General features: G+C 38.0%; 1 protein-coding gene across 2 annotated transcripts; it reads right to left on the reverse strand.

The window, feature by feature from the left end:
* Positions 1–1,824: 1,824 nt before the first annotated feature.
* LOC139964451 (4-galactosyl-N-acetylglucosaminide 3-alpha-L-fucosyltransferase FUT6-like) lies at positions 1,825–11,748 on the reverse strand. 2 transcript variants are annotated; one of them, XM_071966015.1, is made up of 2 exons: positions 11,431–11,748; positions 1,825–4,366 (listed from the first exon to the last, which is right to left on the reverse strand). In XM_071966015.1, exon 2 carries the CDS (start codon positions 3,902–3,904, stop codon positions 2,933–2,935), a length of 972 nt encoding a protein of 323 aa, XP_071822116.1. In that variant the 5' UTR covers positions 3,905–4,366; positions 11,431–11,748; the 3' UTR covers positions 1,825–2,932. The 2 variants fall into 2 exon arrangements, with proteins under 2 accessions (XP_071822116.1, XP_071822117.1); XM_071966016.1 differs by lacking the exon at positions 11,431–11,748 and adding an exon at positions 11,136–11,244.
* Between the last annotated feature and the right edge of the window lie 5,531 nt (positions 11,749–17,279).

Here is a 17,279-nt window from a genome sequence, read left to right on the forward strand (position 1 = left end):
TAGGCATTTTTTTTGTAGCATTCAAAATCATAAGAAGTTTTGTACGGTGGAGTATAAGAATCGCGAGAAACAATTTCCCAAAGTGGCAAGGAAAACGTGGTAAATATGACAGGTTAAAGGTCAATTTTGACCGAAATTTTTAAAAAATTTTACATGAAAAGGCCTAGATAAACTAGAGTGCGACAGTCGGAAATTCCGACTGTCGCACTCCAATTTTCCAACTAGCGTCAGTTTTACCATGGCTTGGGGGTGAGACACACCCACACCCCCTCTAACGACGTCCCTGCGCGGTGAATATGGAACACGATCACATGGTTCAGCTTCTGTTGAGTCATGGTGCTCCGTAGCCTTGTCTTCAAACGCCTCAAAGCACTAAAAGATCTCTCGGCTTTCGTCGAACTGGCGGAGGAGACGAGGAGCAACCGCAAGAGAGCTTCGACTTCACCAAACATAGCCCGTACCACTGGATTCATCAACTTGAATATTTGTCTATAACCTTCAACCGACGACGAATGGAACTGGCCTCGAAATAAAGGCAGACTAAGCTTAAGATTGTTGGAGAGCTCAGGGTACCAACTCACGAGATCTGGGTGGAATTCTCCATTCAGCAACATTGAGTGATATTCGAGGATATGAATCCTAAGATGTGTAAGCCGTAACCAAATAGAGCCACGACATTTCTTTTTTTCCAAATGTGTGGGGGGGACATTTGATATTGTTTCCCCCATCCATCGAAATGTGGGGGGGACGTGTCCCCCCGTCCCCCCCTGGATTGACGCCCATGGTTCTGTAAATAAAACGAGTTCTTAAAGAGTAAAAATTCTAAAACATTATCAAAAAGCTACAATAAAGGATCTAAGGAGCCGTTTTGTCCAGTTATGAGGTTTTTCTCCCTCTCACCAAGTTTCAAGAAAGGTTAGAAATTGATGTCAGGAAAGTGTTAAAAGTCTTTGTAATTCGTGTCAGGCGAATCTGGTCAATTTGTTTAATGGACAATTTAGTCACAAATTTTTGTTTTTGTTAAATCCTGTAAACATTGAACGAGAAAGTATCTCCCTGTCTCACATGTTTTCATACGGCCAGAAAAAAAAACAGTCTTCCGAGATTGGACCGTGCCGTATGTATGAACCGGTTTTTATTCTATGCTTATATAATATATGTTTATTTTATGTTTTTACAACATATCAAGTCACCCTTTCCTTTGCAATAGACTGCCGAAGAAATCTGTGCTAATGTGTATTGATAAAAAATAGGTTTTCAGTACATGCATCCTTGGTTAAATTATATATGTTATCGATACTATCGGCTATATGATAATATGTCTTAAGAAAATATCTCCCCATTTGGTTCCCTTTGTAATGGGCCTTACTTTATCATGTAAGTTTCAAAGATTTCATAATACTAATGCAGAGTACCGTATATTAGGATCCATTGTCCCTATGACATATTATATACGTTTGCAGTGTAATTTTCAATAACTAATCGCAGCTGGCCTAAACGATTTTCAGAATGCTCATACATGACATCAAATAAGCACATTAAAAATGTCACGAATATTACTTGAACAACAATATTGACGGGAAAAATGTTATACAATGTAAACAGGAATGAATCCAGGAAATAGTATAGTGCGTGTGTGTGTACACCTCTCCCTCCCCTAGTTATTTTGGGGGGTGAACCCCACCCCTACCCCCACCCCCGTACATTGGAGTCCAATTTCAAAGACCTCAGGGCCACATACCCTCTTGTTTTCAAAGCCTGGATAGATAGATAGATATTTATTCAGCCAATCATATAAAAATACAATGGAAATTGGTTGATAACAAGAGCTCAAAACATTAAAAATTGTAAACAGCAAATGAGACCTATAATAATGCACAGAGATATGAAAACGTTCCTTTAAATTGTTAAGATGAACAAAATATAAAATGTACCTACAAAATATAAAAGAGTAAAAATATATATAAATGGATCCGTCCCCTGGTATATCATAGACATTGAAAATATCTCTAGCATGGCTTTGAACCTTTTCATATTCAAAGACGGATATCTTACATTAACTATGTATCAATGTAACATTAATAATGTATCACTCTAGATGATAGATTATGTAAACTAGCTTCAATTACAAACGTATATACGTTTAGCCTTCAATGAACATATACACATTAACATTTCTGACTGAGGAGTATATGCATGATTATTAGGTTACTGTGTATCACAAAAACCAAAAATATACCGTAAAGAAACTTTTCCATGCATAGATTGGGTCTTTCATACCAAATGTTGACATTGGTGCTTAAAGAAGTCAGACAGTAATTGTCTTGAAAACAACACATTTTTATACAATTTCTTTTTTTAAACAATTTATACAATTCAATAAAAGTTTTTTACACAATTTAAAAAAGAAAGAAAAGTAAATCAGCTTGATAAATAGATTTGAAGATTGATAAAATGTGTATTTACAATAACTCTATAACAAAGGCCGTATACTTCCAATATAATGATCTATTATGGGTACACTATTAGGTACACTTTACCCTGGTCGGATGATTATAGTATAAGTGTTACGCGCAGGAACTGCAGTGTCGTTAGTCAATGAAAATAATTAGCTTATTCAACATAAGTTTATATATGTTTTCACTGGTATATGTTCGCGCATTATGATTGTGCAATATAGCTCCATGCAGATCGACTTACAGTGCTGCATAAGAAATATCGCGGGCCGTAGTGTTATACATAGACATGTTCATAGATTGCCCATAAATCTTATATCCTGACAGACGCATATCTGTTAAACAGACAGTCCTACACGCTGATACAGGGACACAAAGTGACATACAGAACACAATCTTTAATTTAGAATAAAGGCAATAGTTATCATGATTTAAAAGATAGAATTAAATTGTGTGATTTATAGATTAAAGTTATTTTAAGTTTCAAAATACTTGCCTGAACTAAACTGACGAATCCAAGACTGAGATCCACATGCAGTACATGACCCACCCCACCATGACGTCATTGGGTCGAAATGATATGATGACGTCACTTGATTTCCGGTCGTTCTTCTTTCGCCTTCGATAAACTTTTCTGCCACTTTACACACGGTTTGACAAGAGTAGACGAAATTGGGTTGAGGAACAGTTGTTATCGCCTTAGTGGAATCTAAATCTGGAAAGTTATTGACCGCCACAAAATTCTCTCTCCATTGGTGATAGGTATTGTACATTGTATCATTTGAATGCAACAACATTATATAATCGGCTAAGTCTTTGGCGCTTTGGAAATCATCTGCATAAATGAAGGAGTTTGGTGGCGCGAGTCGTAAGTAATTTTCCTTAGGTGCCCCAATTACAATAGGGACCACGCCCCAAGTTAATGTCCGCCAAAATTTTTCCGTTATGTATTCTCCACAACAATTGTTTTCGAACGATAGGTAAAACTTATACTTCGAAATAGTTCGTCTACACTCTTCTTCGGTATTCGATGGACACTGTCTTTGTCTCGACCGACCGTACATATGAATATTCATAAATAAACTAAGATAGTTGACAAAGTCCTCCCTCCTCCATGAGTTAGAGCGATTTTTTCGAGCGCTCGACATCCAAGCTACAAGCTGGTCCTTTCCTTTGGCCCAGTCTTGTTGACTATTTTCTACAGCGTTGTGCTGAGAAGCAAAATAACCGTATGGGATTGTAATCGTTGAATTAGAATGATAAGTAATGGACATGTTGTACAGGGATGATGTAATCCCTACGGGCGGGAAAACACGGAGAATTCGTCTGACACATTCACGGGTACCATATACCCACTGTTGTCGCGGATTGTGAATGGACCTTATCCGGTTCAACTCTCTCCATTGCTCTTGCGTTGCTCTTCTCCGGGAAACGTCTTGAGTAAACATAATGACGTCATAATTTTTCACGTCGTCTGCTCGATATACAAGTTTCTTTGTGGCAGAAAAGGCGGTGGAACAATTGCAAACTTCTTTCGTTTTGGAAGGTTTGAACAGCTTACGGTACAACCACTTTGTTCGGAATCGTTCGTAAAAAGCAATTTCTACAGGATTTCCAAGATAGTCTCGCCCATTGATAAGGGTGCTGCTATCTCCCGTGGACTGGCTTACATTTCTAACGATGGTTAAGTTTGTTACTATCGCAACTGAAGTGTTCACGTGATCAGCTGAGAACGTATAGCAGTATTGACATGATAATCAAACGCAAGGCTTCGTGTCGTTGAAAGTTCGGCAACCGTTCTAATCTTTGGTAAAGTTGAATCACTAGTCCAATAGAATCTCACTGTCGTAATAATTGTCACGACGCATGCACATGCAAATAAGGTTCTGAAACACGTCATAATGAATAGCCTATCAAAACAAAAAGAGTAAAGCAGTAACATAAACTGAACGAGCTTTTCTTTTAATTATTCATGAAATAAACACTCAGAAATGTCATAGCGCATTCGATATATAATAAACTGTTATATAATGTGAGGCGGGATTTTGCAGTTATATATGTTGACTTAAAATAATGTTTTATAGATACTGCAGCTATAATTTTGACAATGTTTCATGTCGGTCCTAAGTAAAAAAATATATATATAAACATGCATTGGCATGTTTGGAAAGTAAAAGATGTAACGGGAATTATATATTCGGAAGGGGTCGGTGTCCCGGTAATTCGAAACTGTACATGGTAAATATGACCACGCGTCGCGCTATTTAACTTTACCATTTTCTCTTAGCTTATAATGTAGACCGGAGTTCATATATGTTGAGCGGAGACCGGTTTAGGCAAAGGGGAATGTGAAATTATTTGTGACCACCGAAATTCAGACATGAATCCGGGTGGGCCAGGCTTACTTAGTATAGTAGAAAACCTAAACGGCAATTAGAAAGAGTTCTGTATATAATAAGTTAATAGCATACAGGCGCGTATCCAGGATTTTCGAACCCGGGGGGCGCGAATTACTATCTAAGCGGAGCGCCACCATCGGTTGGCGCGGAGCGTACAAGAAAATTTTTGGTTTTGATACCCCCCAGATCACCGGAAATGGCACTTCTCGGGCTTGAAAATGACCAACCAGATGTACACTTTTGCCTGAGAACCAAGTATTTCCCAAAAGTTTTTTTTCCATCCATAACCTTTTTGAAGATTGTCACCAGTCACACATCATGTTCAACCTCATTGCATGTCCTATGGATCATTGCTTTTGTAGGTGATTCTACGTCACGGCCCACAATATCCGAAAGCCCCACTTTTCAAGGTTTTAAGCCCATTATTTGTTGAGAATTTGAAAATTCACATTTCTCGTGAATAAATTCACTTCAAAACATACCCATAATGTTGCACAAAATTCAATCTATGGATAACCAATATAGAGAAACCTCCTGCAACCTCTAACAGACTGGTAAAAATTGCACGAGTAGAGGAAAGTATGATGAATAATGTTGGTCAGGAAATTTTCGAAAATTCAGACAGAGTTAATTTATTGGTGTAGAAATATTAAAACCTCTTATAATGGCTATTGTAAAACTTGGTTGAAGGAACAGAAAAATACCAGATATTTCCGATATCAGGTATATATATCGAAACCGAACACTACACACATAGGCGTAGGTCCCATAGGAGGCGGGGGCTGCAGCCCCCCCCCCCCCCCCGCAACCATTTTTTTTTCGGACACCTACTGAAAGAAAAATAAATAGCAATGAATAGCTTAAAAATTATCTCCGTGGTAATTAAAATAAAGTTCTAAGCTTGGCCGACATTACTACTGTAAAAGAGAGTTTTGACATAAATGGATCCGTATGCTTTTTCTCCATCTACATAAGATATTTCGTTGTTTACATTAGCATTTGGCGGTATACTGTGCAACTTTCACGTACCGTGCGGTACACGATGCCATGCAATATAATGACCGATGTTTGCTTATATGATATTGGCATCGATACGTTGAACGCGTGCTTTGCGCGCGAAAAATTTTGGCTTTTTTTTCGGGCAAGTCATTACAGCCCCCAAATCCAATTGGGCTCCTACGCCTTTGACTACATACATAGACAGTTTTTGAGGCTGTTCATCGTGGAAAATGCATTTCAATGCTCACTGATATGATGTTATATCTGCTCTTTGCTTTACAAATTCGAACAGGCGTGTAGCGAGTAATTGCCTGTAGGCAAACTATCTAAGCGAAGCGCCACCATGAGTTGGCGCGAAGCGTATACAAGAAAAATTTTGGCCGAAAATGCCTCCCAGATCGCTGGAAATGACACTTCCCAGGCCTTGTAAGTTGCACCTAAGCATTGTCTATTTTGAAATTACTAGCGATGTCATAAAGAAAATTTGCTCGGGGGGGGGGGCGGTCGCCCCCTTCCCGAAATGTTCCCCTACGACTCGGTCGAGTTCAAGACCAGCCACAGTTGGTTCCATATAGCACAATTCTACAATTGTTTAAGGCGTCCATACACACACACGCGTTATGATAGACCATACATAGTATTTATATAGATACATTAGTGAGAGAGGAAAAATGGAAACGTCAAAAATGGAGTTGTCGATGTAAGGGGTAGGGTGAGGCGCACACCCCTTCCGTAATCCTTGATCTGTCACTGGCTACCTGTGTATATAATAGGGATCAGCGCTTTAACTATGACTGTTCCTCTTTCTCTTCCCGAGGTCTTGGCTATCTTCTACTCCCTCCTTTCTCCTTTTTCCCTCTTTTTTTTCTTTTTCTTTTCCCTTCCTTCCTCTCCTCCTTTTCTTTTTTCCCCCTCCTTTTCCCTTTTTTCTTCTCTTTTTTTCTCTCCTCTTTTCCTTACCCGGGGGGCGCGCGCCCCCAACGCCCCCCCTGGATACGCACCTGGCATACTCTGAACAAAAATTGACATAAATGCAAAGCTATAGTTTCATCATGCATGGCTAAGACATGCATGCAATTGAGATTAATTATAAAAATGAGCATCAAAGAGGGAAATGTTGTGTACCCAAATGTAATCTACTGATATTCGATAAGCTTTTTTTTTCTCGATAATCTTTGTTTTAGAAAGCCTTAGCAGGGATAAGACATATCCTATTCTAACCCTTCTGTACAAAAAAAAAAATCCGTGAATATCATACTCTATATTATATGTTCAGCATTATACTCCAAAGAGTGTGAATCGGTTTGATAATGGACCCCCCTCCCTCCCCTCCTCCCTTTTTTTGTGTCTAAGTTTGGTACTTTTATATTATTTCCATTGCCGAGCTTCTGACATATTCGTGAAATGGCTCTATTAGTAAACCGATTTAACCACACTCACATATATACTCTCAGGCAATAACAACGTGCACTGTGTAGATATTAATTCTATATGAAAAGCATATAGCCCGATACACCTCCGCCGATTATCGATTAAGTATGTTTCTCTCTCCACCTCTCTCTCTCTCTCGCTTTCTCTCTTCTAAATATTTTTTATTTCCATTTTATCCGTGTGTTTTTTCCTCCCTTCTTTTCACTTTATAGTTTTATCGAGATGTGTATGTTATGTTATTTAATCATTTCATCTCAAAGTTCTGCTAATATATACGTTCGAGTTACCGTACGCTCTCCATTATTATTATCATTATATCTTTAAATAGAGACATATCAAATCAATAGCCGTTCACAATTTATAGTCTTTAAAATCTATAATTGCTGGGAAATTGGGGAAAGTTGAAACTCAAAATGTGATTGCTATAAACCATTATAATTATTATTGTCACAATACAGAATCCGTGACTCATTTTCAGAGTGGAAATATAACTAGCTTTTTAACATGTGGGATTTTCAGACCTCCGTTACTAAGAACATTATGCATTGTTTGGTTTTGTTGTTTTTGTTCTTTCGCTTAACTTTATTAGGATTTCCCGCCGAAATGAAATTTAAAAATACGACTTCCTGAATGAAATTTTCAGGTGGGTCAGGAAAAGACTTGAAAGAATGACAACAGACTGACCGGAATTTATAGGGAAGGCTGAGTAAGGCACCATTCAGTCACCTTTATACGGACAAGGCAGCTTTTAGAGATTAAACAATAATGTCCGATCTACAATGAACATTGTTAGCTGACTAGGAGAAAGTCTTACACGATGGATTCCTTTCTCCCCAAATGGTAACTAAATTGTACTCTCGAATGATGGATAGACAGGCATGTCTAGCCTAGTGTCATCTCTAGCCTTGTGTCCTGGGTACTCCCTCCCCCCCCCCCCCCTCCCCGTATTTAACCGATATCTATAGGTTTTATAAAAAAAAAAAGTTAAAGGCCAGATTTCGTCTCTCAAACGACAAAGTATTTTTAATTTCAAGTGGTGCTGAAATGGGTACACACAGCGTATACACTACAGTGTGTACAATATCGTATACGCATATCGGCTATCGAAACAAGTTTTCGGCAACGGTTTTCCGAGCATGGTAGTCCAATAACCGCGCATGGGCAGTGGATTAATTGTACGCCTCTTACCAAAAATCACGATATCTGGCCATTAAAATCCCCGCCACAGACAGCATCGAGTACAATGAAAGCCTTGGAGCTGAGTATACAGACATTTGATGATACATAATTCGGTCCATACACATTGAGGATGGTGAGAATAGCTATAGTATCACAAGAGTAAATGTCTTAAAGTATGACTGTATCTTCTATAATATCAAGATTATATATGTAAGCTTGAAAGGGTGTGAAGACTCGCGCAAAAAGAAACGTCTAATGCCGGTAATCTGACCTAGTTTCGAATGAGGTGTAACAGAAGTGTTAGAAACCACTATCGATCCCAGAAAATACACACACAGCTTGCTACCGTCGGTAATTAGACACTAGTGTACTTTCAGTACATACAGCTGCAGTCAATACCCACAGCACAGTGCATAGACGATACAGCGATGGACATCTCAGGTCCAGCTAAAGATAACAAGGTATCACCTTTCATTACTGTCTGCATTTTGTAGCGACACGAACAAAACGTCACTTGCAAGCAATAGAAAGTTAACTTTTTCAGATGGCCGCACGCGGTTTGAGGCGAGTCTTCAATGCCTTTAAAATAAAGGACCTGAAAAAAACTATAGGACAACAAAGGACCACAACGACCCTGCTAGAGTTATAGTTCCATGTAAGAACGCAATGTTCCTATACTACTCCACTCATTGCTGCAATAAGAATAATTGTCTGATAAGGAATTAGATAGTCTCTTGAATAAGTGCGATGTGAAAATGATTTATATGAAAGTATAACAAACTAATAACAACCTATTACGATCATTCCTTATAATATCCCTTACATTTAAAGAACAAGTTTTTTGTTATAGTTTTTCTGATATTATTCGAACCCGGGATTGATGTATTGTAAATAAAGGTGATAGGTATTTAAAGTAACGCATTATAACAGAAATTTGACTATTTAAAGGTAAACATGTGATATGAAATATTGTGTCATTAACTTCAAAATGGATAGAAATGAAAGGATAAGATGAAGACAAAACAAGGAAAAGAGGAAAGGACAATTATACAAAACAAATTAAGTGATATATAAAGTTACCAAATTAAGTTATGTTGCTAGTAGTCTTCGGTGCAAGTATGGCTATAAGTTTAGCAAACCGAATAGAGAACAAACAGTTGCAATCGCTCTCTAGGAAAGAATCCGTTATTAATATTTTTCGTCAAAAGTGTATAAGCTACTCCCGCTCGCTGTCAGCCATTTACCCGCTGAAACCGTAATTTTACGGTCTTTTTGGTTTCGATGAATATCGTAACCTTTGCATTCATGATGGCGTATGTGTGTAGGTGCGTGTGTGTGTGTATGTGGGGGGCATGTGTGTGCGTTTGTGGCGCCCAGCTTGTAAACACGATATCTCAAGAAGGGAAATTATTTTCTGTGGAGGTCAAAGGTCATTTAGGGTCACCTGTGTCAAATTGTGAAAACGTTGTAAACACAATAGCTCAAGAAATCAAGCTTGGGCAGATCTCATATTTACTGTGTAGAAGTACCAGTATTGTTTTCTGTGGAGGTCAAAAGTCATTTCGGGTCACCAGGGGTCGAATTGTGAATACATTGTAAACCCGATATCTCAAGAAGGGAAGCATGAGCAGACCTCATATTTAAAGTTTAGACGTACCCCATTGAGTAAAACAAGCCTATTGTGTTTGGTGGAGGTCAAAGGTCCTTTGGGGTCACCAGAGGTCAAATTTGGAAAACCTTGTAAACGCGATATCTCAAGAAGGGAAGGTCGAACTAATTCATATTTAGTGTGTAGACGTACCACATTGAGTACAGGAAGCCTAATGTTTTAGGTGTAGGTCAAGGGTCATTTGTGGACAACAGGTCAAATCGTGACAACCTTGTAAACATGCTATTGCAAGAAAGGACATATCTCTTATTTGGTTTTTAGTTGTACCATATTAATTTTTAAGGGGCCTATTATTGCTTTTGGTGGAGGTCAAAGGTCATTTGAAGTCAGCAAATGCCAAACATTTACTTCACTCCCCTCTTACCTGTCTCTCCACACTAACACATCTTCCTAAACATAATATCGTAAGGGAAGCTTGGACAGATCGCATATTTGGTATGTAATTGTACCACATTGAGTACAAGAAGCCTTAATGTTGATGGCGGACGTCAATGGTCGTTTGAGTTCACCAGGGCTCAGATTGTGAAGCCATGTTTAACACAATATTTCAACAAGGACTGATGTCAAATTTAGTATGTTGATGTATCTATCACATTAAATACAAGAAGCTTGTTGTTGAGGTCAATGGTCATTTCAGGACAGCCTGTGTCATTGTGAATTTATTGTTTGTCACATCACACTGCTTTTCACTGTATTACTAATATCATGTATGTTGTACACCCTCACTATACATTACGTCAGATTCATGCAGAAAATAGCTAAATGTTACATAATCGAAACCACTATGCATTTTTGTATTCTGGTTTAATACAACTCGAAAACTCCCTTCACACACTTTCGTTTCTCGTTTAAATCCACTAACTAGTGTAAAAATATTCAACTATGGAAGATGGCTTGGATATTCCAGGTTTGAACAAGCATTACGAATAACGATGGTTTTAATCTGAAAATGTGATACTTTAACTGAAAGATCAGTGCCGACTTCTATTCGGATAACCTTACCAATCTCGATGTGCTGGTACAATACCGCTGTCGTCAATACAAATCGAGTTAGTAACATTACTCGCGATATCCACACAATTTCCTCCTTACTACTTCTGGGTATACTAACTGTGATACTTTGTTTGTTAGCCTATATATATATATATATGTATACCTCCGATCAACACTATGTCATATTTATATCTACAGCTATCAATGAAGCGACCAAAACTAACTACAAAATATATAACGTAGCTTATACCTTTATATATATATATATATTATTAAATTATTCAACGTACTTTCTAAAACTTACCCTGATTAAAATCATTCAATGCCGGGAATTATACGGTTCTGTTGGTTTCCAGGTTGATATATTTTACGTCCGGTTGTGACTTAAGACCAACGTTCAATCTATATGTCTTATGTTTCTTGTTCACGCGACGTAGACGATAAACCTACAATAAATATGTAAATTTGTGTGGTCCATAGTTTAAATTACGATGTAACGTAACGTTATATCTCTATGGCGGTACTATATGGCATATACACAGTATACTTAATCCGTGTTCGTTGGATTTCCCTGCCGTTGCGTATTTAGTATGTCTTCTTTTCTCTGGTAATCATTCAACCGCGTCGAGTATAATAATAGATCTAACCTCATACCAAATGGCTTGAATAGCGGTAGGAAATGTTAAATGCAGCAAATTTGAGACTCCTTCAGTAATATTACGTCATCGTTAGGTAGTCCATTCAACTGTCTATTCATCCGCCTTTACCAGTTGAATTCCAAGCGTATAAACTCCTTCTTGTTTTGTAAAAAAAAATGGGATCTCAGAGCCATGAACTTCAGAGGAAGGATAAAGGATTATAACAAGGAAGAGGTAACCCATGGGGTCGTTGAAGTCGACTCCCATTTAGGGGGCCTGGAGACTGCCACCGATTTTCCTTTGCATTTTTTAGACATAAAAATAATGCATTCCGAGGTATATATTTATAGGCCAGAAATAAGGTTCATAATTATGTCTATAGACGTAAGGTTCTGCTAGCAATTTGTTTTCATGTGTTGTGTGTGTGTGTGGGGTTGACACGACAGGGGGCTTACAACCCCCAACCCTCCCTCCCCTTGATCCACGCAATTTTTGCAATGCTTAATTTAAAAATGCCATCTATTGAAATGTTCTAGAGAGTAAAGCAGTCTAAGCCATTGCACCTGCTATGTTATGTAAGAGGCAATTACTTTCAAAATGCCATCTATTGTTTGCCCAACCATTCTGTTTTTTGATATGCAAAATTAGCATGTATTGTATTGAGTTACAGAATATGTGTATTTAGAGACAGTGGTCAGTTGTAAACTGTTCTTCAGAGAGAAAGGTTGAGTGAGAAATAAATATAAGACAGAACACAACTTGTAAAAGACTGAGAAAAAGAGATAGAGAGATGAGCAACGAAAATAAAAAAGAGAACAAGCAAATTTCCGTTTGAGTTTAATTTTCACTATGTCCGGTGAACAAGGAGTATAATAAAAATGTTACAAGGCCCAGCCCACTAAGGTTCCAAAAGGCAAGAAACCCAAAAGAATACAAGGAAAACAGAGCATGTCTTAGCTAGAATGAAAGGAATGAGATGAAATGGTTAAAGGAATGTCTGAAGGCCATTGGAGAATCCATTCAATCCTAGCTAAGTATGATGTACAAACCCATTTGGAGAATCCATTCAATCCTAGATTTGCTCCCATATCACCAAAAGTTACACCCGGCATGGCCTGGAATGTGTGTGGGTCTCGTATGGGAACAATGAACATATGCCATCCGTGACACTGTCCATCTGGCATATATAGCTGGGCGTATATCACAGCATGGCTAGCTGACTTTCCCATGAAACCCGACCAGCACTAAGAAGCTTCAAAATCTGGTGTGTTGATTAAAATTCGAAACATTACGTAAGATATGCAACAAAAAAAAGCAACATAAAATAACGGAAAGTGGACTTTTATTTTAGGTTGGTGTCATGTTTCGGTTAAGTAGACCTTCCCAACTTAAAAACCTACCAAATAAATGCCAAAAAATGGCTTAAATGCAAGAGAAGAATCGCAAAGATTTGAAGAATAGGGGAACTATACGTTGATTTTGTATGGAATGACACTTTATCCCTTATTTCCTTGAGCCCCAAATTGACACAGGCCTAAGGCTGTATCTCCCACTCCCCGACGGCCCTATCGTCATGCATGGGGGAGATAGAGTGGGACAACTGGTGTGGGAGCTATCTCCTGTATATAGTGAGAAATAATTTATCTTCAATCGACTCCAATGAAATTATACTATAGAAGTATTTTTTTTTTTAAACTAACAGTAATTGAAAATACACTAAACAGCCATTAAGATATAACTAATTGTAGAGAGAAACGGTAATAAAGACAATAGAAAATGGGGGATTACCCGGAAGTGGGATAACTGTCGAGCGGTGCTAAAATGCTCTGTTTGTGGAAGGTTAGGTGTGAATGGCGGAAGGCGAAAGTTTTGAGAGGAGACAGCTTAGAGAGTAGCGGAGCAAGTAATAAGACACAATAGCAATGCATGTCAGGCATGTTTACTTTCTTTTCCGGGTCATACGTTGCGGGTGTCCTACATGCTCTGGTATTGGTTCCATGAGATAGTTCCGTCAGAGCAAAACAACCACTTATCTATAATATAAGAAAATGAACATGTAGGAAGCATGGATATTTATTCATGGCTAGAATTTCACAATTTTATTCACTTGATTAATAATGGCCAGTGCTTAAAAATATCACACATTAGTTATTGTATACATAGGGGCTTTTGAGAGCAGCTGCATAAAGTTGCTGATAATAAGCAGCAATACAATATACTATTAGGTGTCATGCCGATTCTTTGACTGACATATGTTCAACCGATTTACCAAGTCTTTATATTACTTACTGCCTTATGGCAGAAAAAAAATACAAGAAAATACAAAAATACAACAAACAAATACAAACAAATACAAAAAAATACAAAATGCCGATTCTATGCCGACTGACATGTGTTTAACCGATTTACCAAATCTTTATGTACTTACTGCCTTCTGGCAGAAAAAAAATACAAGAAAATACCCCAAAAAATACAAAATGCCGCATCTATGCCGACTGACATATGTTTAACCGATTTACCAAGTCTTTATGTACTTACTGTCTTCTGGCAGAAACAAATACAAGTGCTTTTTTTTGCTACTAGCAATTACCGGCAAAATCCACTAGCATTTAGCCAGTCAATACTGTCATGAAGTGATATTATACCCCCCACCCCACCCCACCCCACACCCACACTAAGTTCCTATCAACTCCCGCAAGGCTATTCACCATTTGTACATTTGACCTTCAAGTACCCCCTTGTTAATTCCCACGGTTCCCGAATAAAGAAATATATTAGAAATTGTTCGGTCCATTTTCAGACGTCTAGTTTTGCCCCTACATACGATAACTCAGCCGGGTAAAATTTGCCTTTCCTCCATCCGGACGCCCCCGCCCCCCCCCCCGGGCGCCCTCCACCATCTTTGAAACCATGTGCATGTCACTGCAGACACATAAAGAAGAGAACAGCATTCTATACTTACCCCGAAATGGACGTTAAATCTAAGGGACAATGAGGCATCGTACATATTCAGTGCTTCCTGTAGCCACAGGTAAGCCTTAAGCTGCAGAGGAAAGTTATCTCTCAGCATAAAGTAAGGAGTAAACATTCTATATGTACTTACCCCGAAATGGACGTTAAATCTAAGGGACAATGAGGCATCGTACATATTCAGTGCTTCATGTAGCCACAGGTAAGCCTTAAGCTGCAGAGGAAAGTTATCTTTCAGCATAAAGTAAGGAGTAAACTGGTATTCTATAAATCGTCTGAACTGCTTTGTGGAAATGTCTCTATGTTCTTCTATTGTCATTGGTCTGCTTGGACGATGGAACAATGGGTCACTTTCCATTTTTTGCCAAACTTTATACTAAATATATTGAATTGAAAAAAAAAAGCAATATATGGAAGAATGGATTGAAGGAAGAAAAAACAAAATGAAGGTGAAAATTGAAGGAAACTGGTTGGGAGAGGAGACGTCACAAATTAACCGAAAAGTGTACTCCTATCTTCAGTCGATAATCCAACATTTTTATTCAATTTTGTTTTTACATTTGATAAACATAAATGTAACGTGAAGAGACAATACGTTAATGTGACTTCCGAATAGTGCTTTGCAAAACTAATATCATTGTTAACTTAATGAATTGTAAGTAATTACGTAAAACGTAAAATACAAAGAATAGAATTAACAAAGAATTTCATTAATTAACGTAATTAACACAAAAGGCACGGTTGGATGGAGAGAATTGTCTCGATGTCTATGACAAAGGGTGTGTAGATTTTTTATCGATAGAGGAGTAAGTTATAAGAAAACACAATTTTTAGAAACTTTGGGTGATAGAAAGAGAAGAGGGAATCATTGGTGACCAGAAGTGACCGGTTTCAAAAGGTGCACAGTCCTAAAAACGGTATGGAAGAGGGAGGGTTATATCATGTTGTGAGGGGCAGGAAAGCGAGGAATCGAAGCTAAGTTCATAATGGAACTCTTTGAGTTCGAATTATATATAATGAATGGGACCCGATAACTTCGAAAACGAAATAAAACAGTCAATTGTGGGAAATGATAAGTTGTGATTTTAGCAAATGAATGGAATTGTGTGGGCGAAAAAGGGATGGACAGAGCCTTATTAGTTGGAAAAGCCAACAACTAGACAATTATAACAATAGACATTTGAGAGATAAGATTTGTGGCGGAGCCCGGTCGCGGAACCGGGGGAGGGGGGTCTATACAACCCCCTTTTCAACCCCACCAAATAATCCAAAGTAGTTATATAGCAAACCCTAGCGTGTATGCGTAATTTATGGCCTAAATAAGCTCCAGAACGCACCATTTCACGTCCAAAGCGTTTATTTTTTTCTTGGTGGGCATGTCAATATACATTCTAAGGGAAGGACTAAAGTTCGGTGTGTTTAGTAACATCAGGGAGTTGCTATAACTCACTGGTAACATGATACCACGAATAGACGATCTAACACAAATAACATTTTAAAGGTTACAAGATAAGTTTTAAATGACTAACAGTATAAACAAAGACACATGTTAATTGATCATACTTTATCTTATCTAAGTTGCCGCATGTGGTAATTACGTGAGTCTGTGGAACAGTAATGTAAGATGTTGATTCTCAAATTAATTTTTACGATCATATTGAAAAAATTAAGTTAAATGTAAAACTTAATGACCCAATATCAGGAAATTTAACTGCTCAGTCTCCTCAATGCAAACGCAAATATTTCACAACAAAATCATTTTCATCAGTTAAAATTCTGTAAAAATAAAATGATGACCTTTCTTTGATATCGCTGAAATCTAATTTTAGAAAAACCAAATATTAAACTTTGTTACCGTCTCGACTTAATTAGTAAACAAATGCGATTGTAAAACCACAATATCATTTTGTGTTTGATATATCGTACACTGTTATTAGCTCAGTTCAGTGTTTCATACTACAAATAGGTCATATTGAAAAATGATTACAAACTGTATATTGGTACAGTGGCAAAGGTATTTACCTCAATGCACAAAATACCAACAAAAACAATACAGTCCGGTATAGCGGTTCAGAGTAAATGGGGTAATATTTATGTTTGCTTTTTTCTAACCTTAAAGCCGCACGTCGGGCCTCCATCGGGTCTAACGGGACGGAAGGCCCCTCTTTACCACCCCTCCCCACCCCAACACATATTTATCTCTTAAAATGCCTGTACACATAAGCGTGAAAATTCGGGCAATATGCTGAGAAGTTTTCGGGCACCTACTGAAAGAAAAATAATTTGCAATGTGTTTTTCAATGGTTTAACTGATATTATTATTATCATTATTATTGTAACGACTTGCCCAATAATTATAACCAATATGGAAGGGTAATAACCCGGCAAATGATTGTATGTTTTTGGCATGCGATGTAATACCCGATGCATGCCTATATGATATGCACATTAAGATGTTGAACGCGCGCGAAGTGTGCACAATTCGGGTTATATTTTTCGGGCAAGTCGTTACAACCCGCCCGAATCAAATTGGGCTCCTAAGCCT

This window comes from Apostichopus japonicus, chromosome 23, assembly GCF_037975245.1.
Source record: "Apostichopus japonicus isolate 1M-3 chromosome 23, ASM3797524v1, whole genome shotgun sequence".
NCBI classification, from domain to species: domain Eukaryota; kingdom Metazoa; phylum Echinodermata; class Holothuroidea; order Aspidochirotida; family Stichopodidae; genus Apostichopus; species Apostichopus japonicus.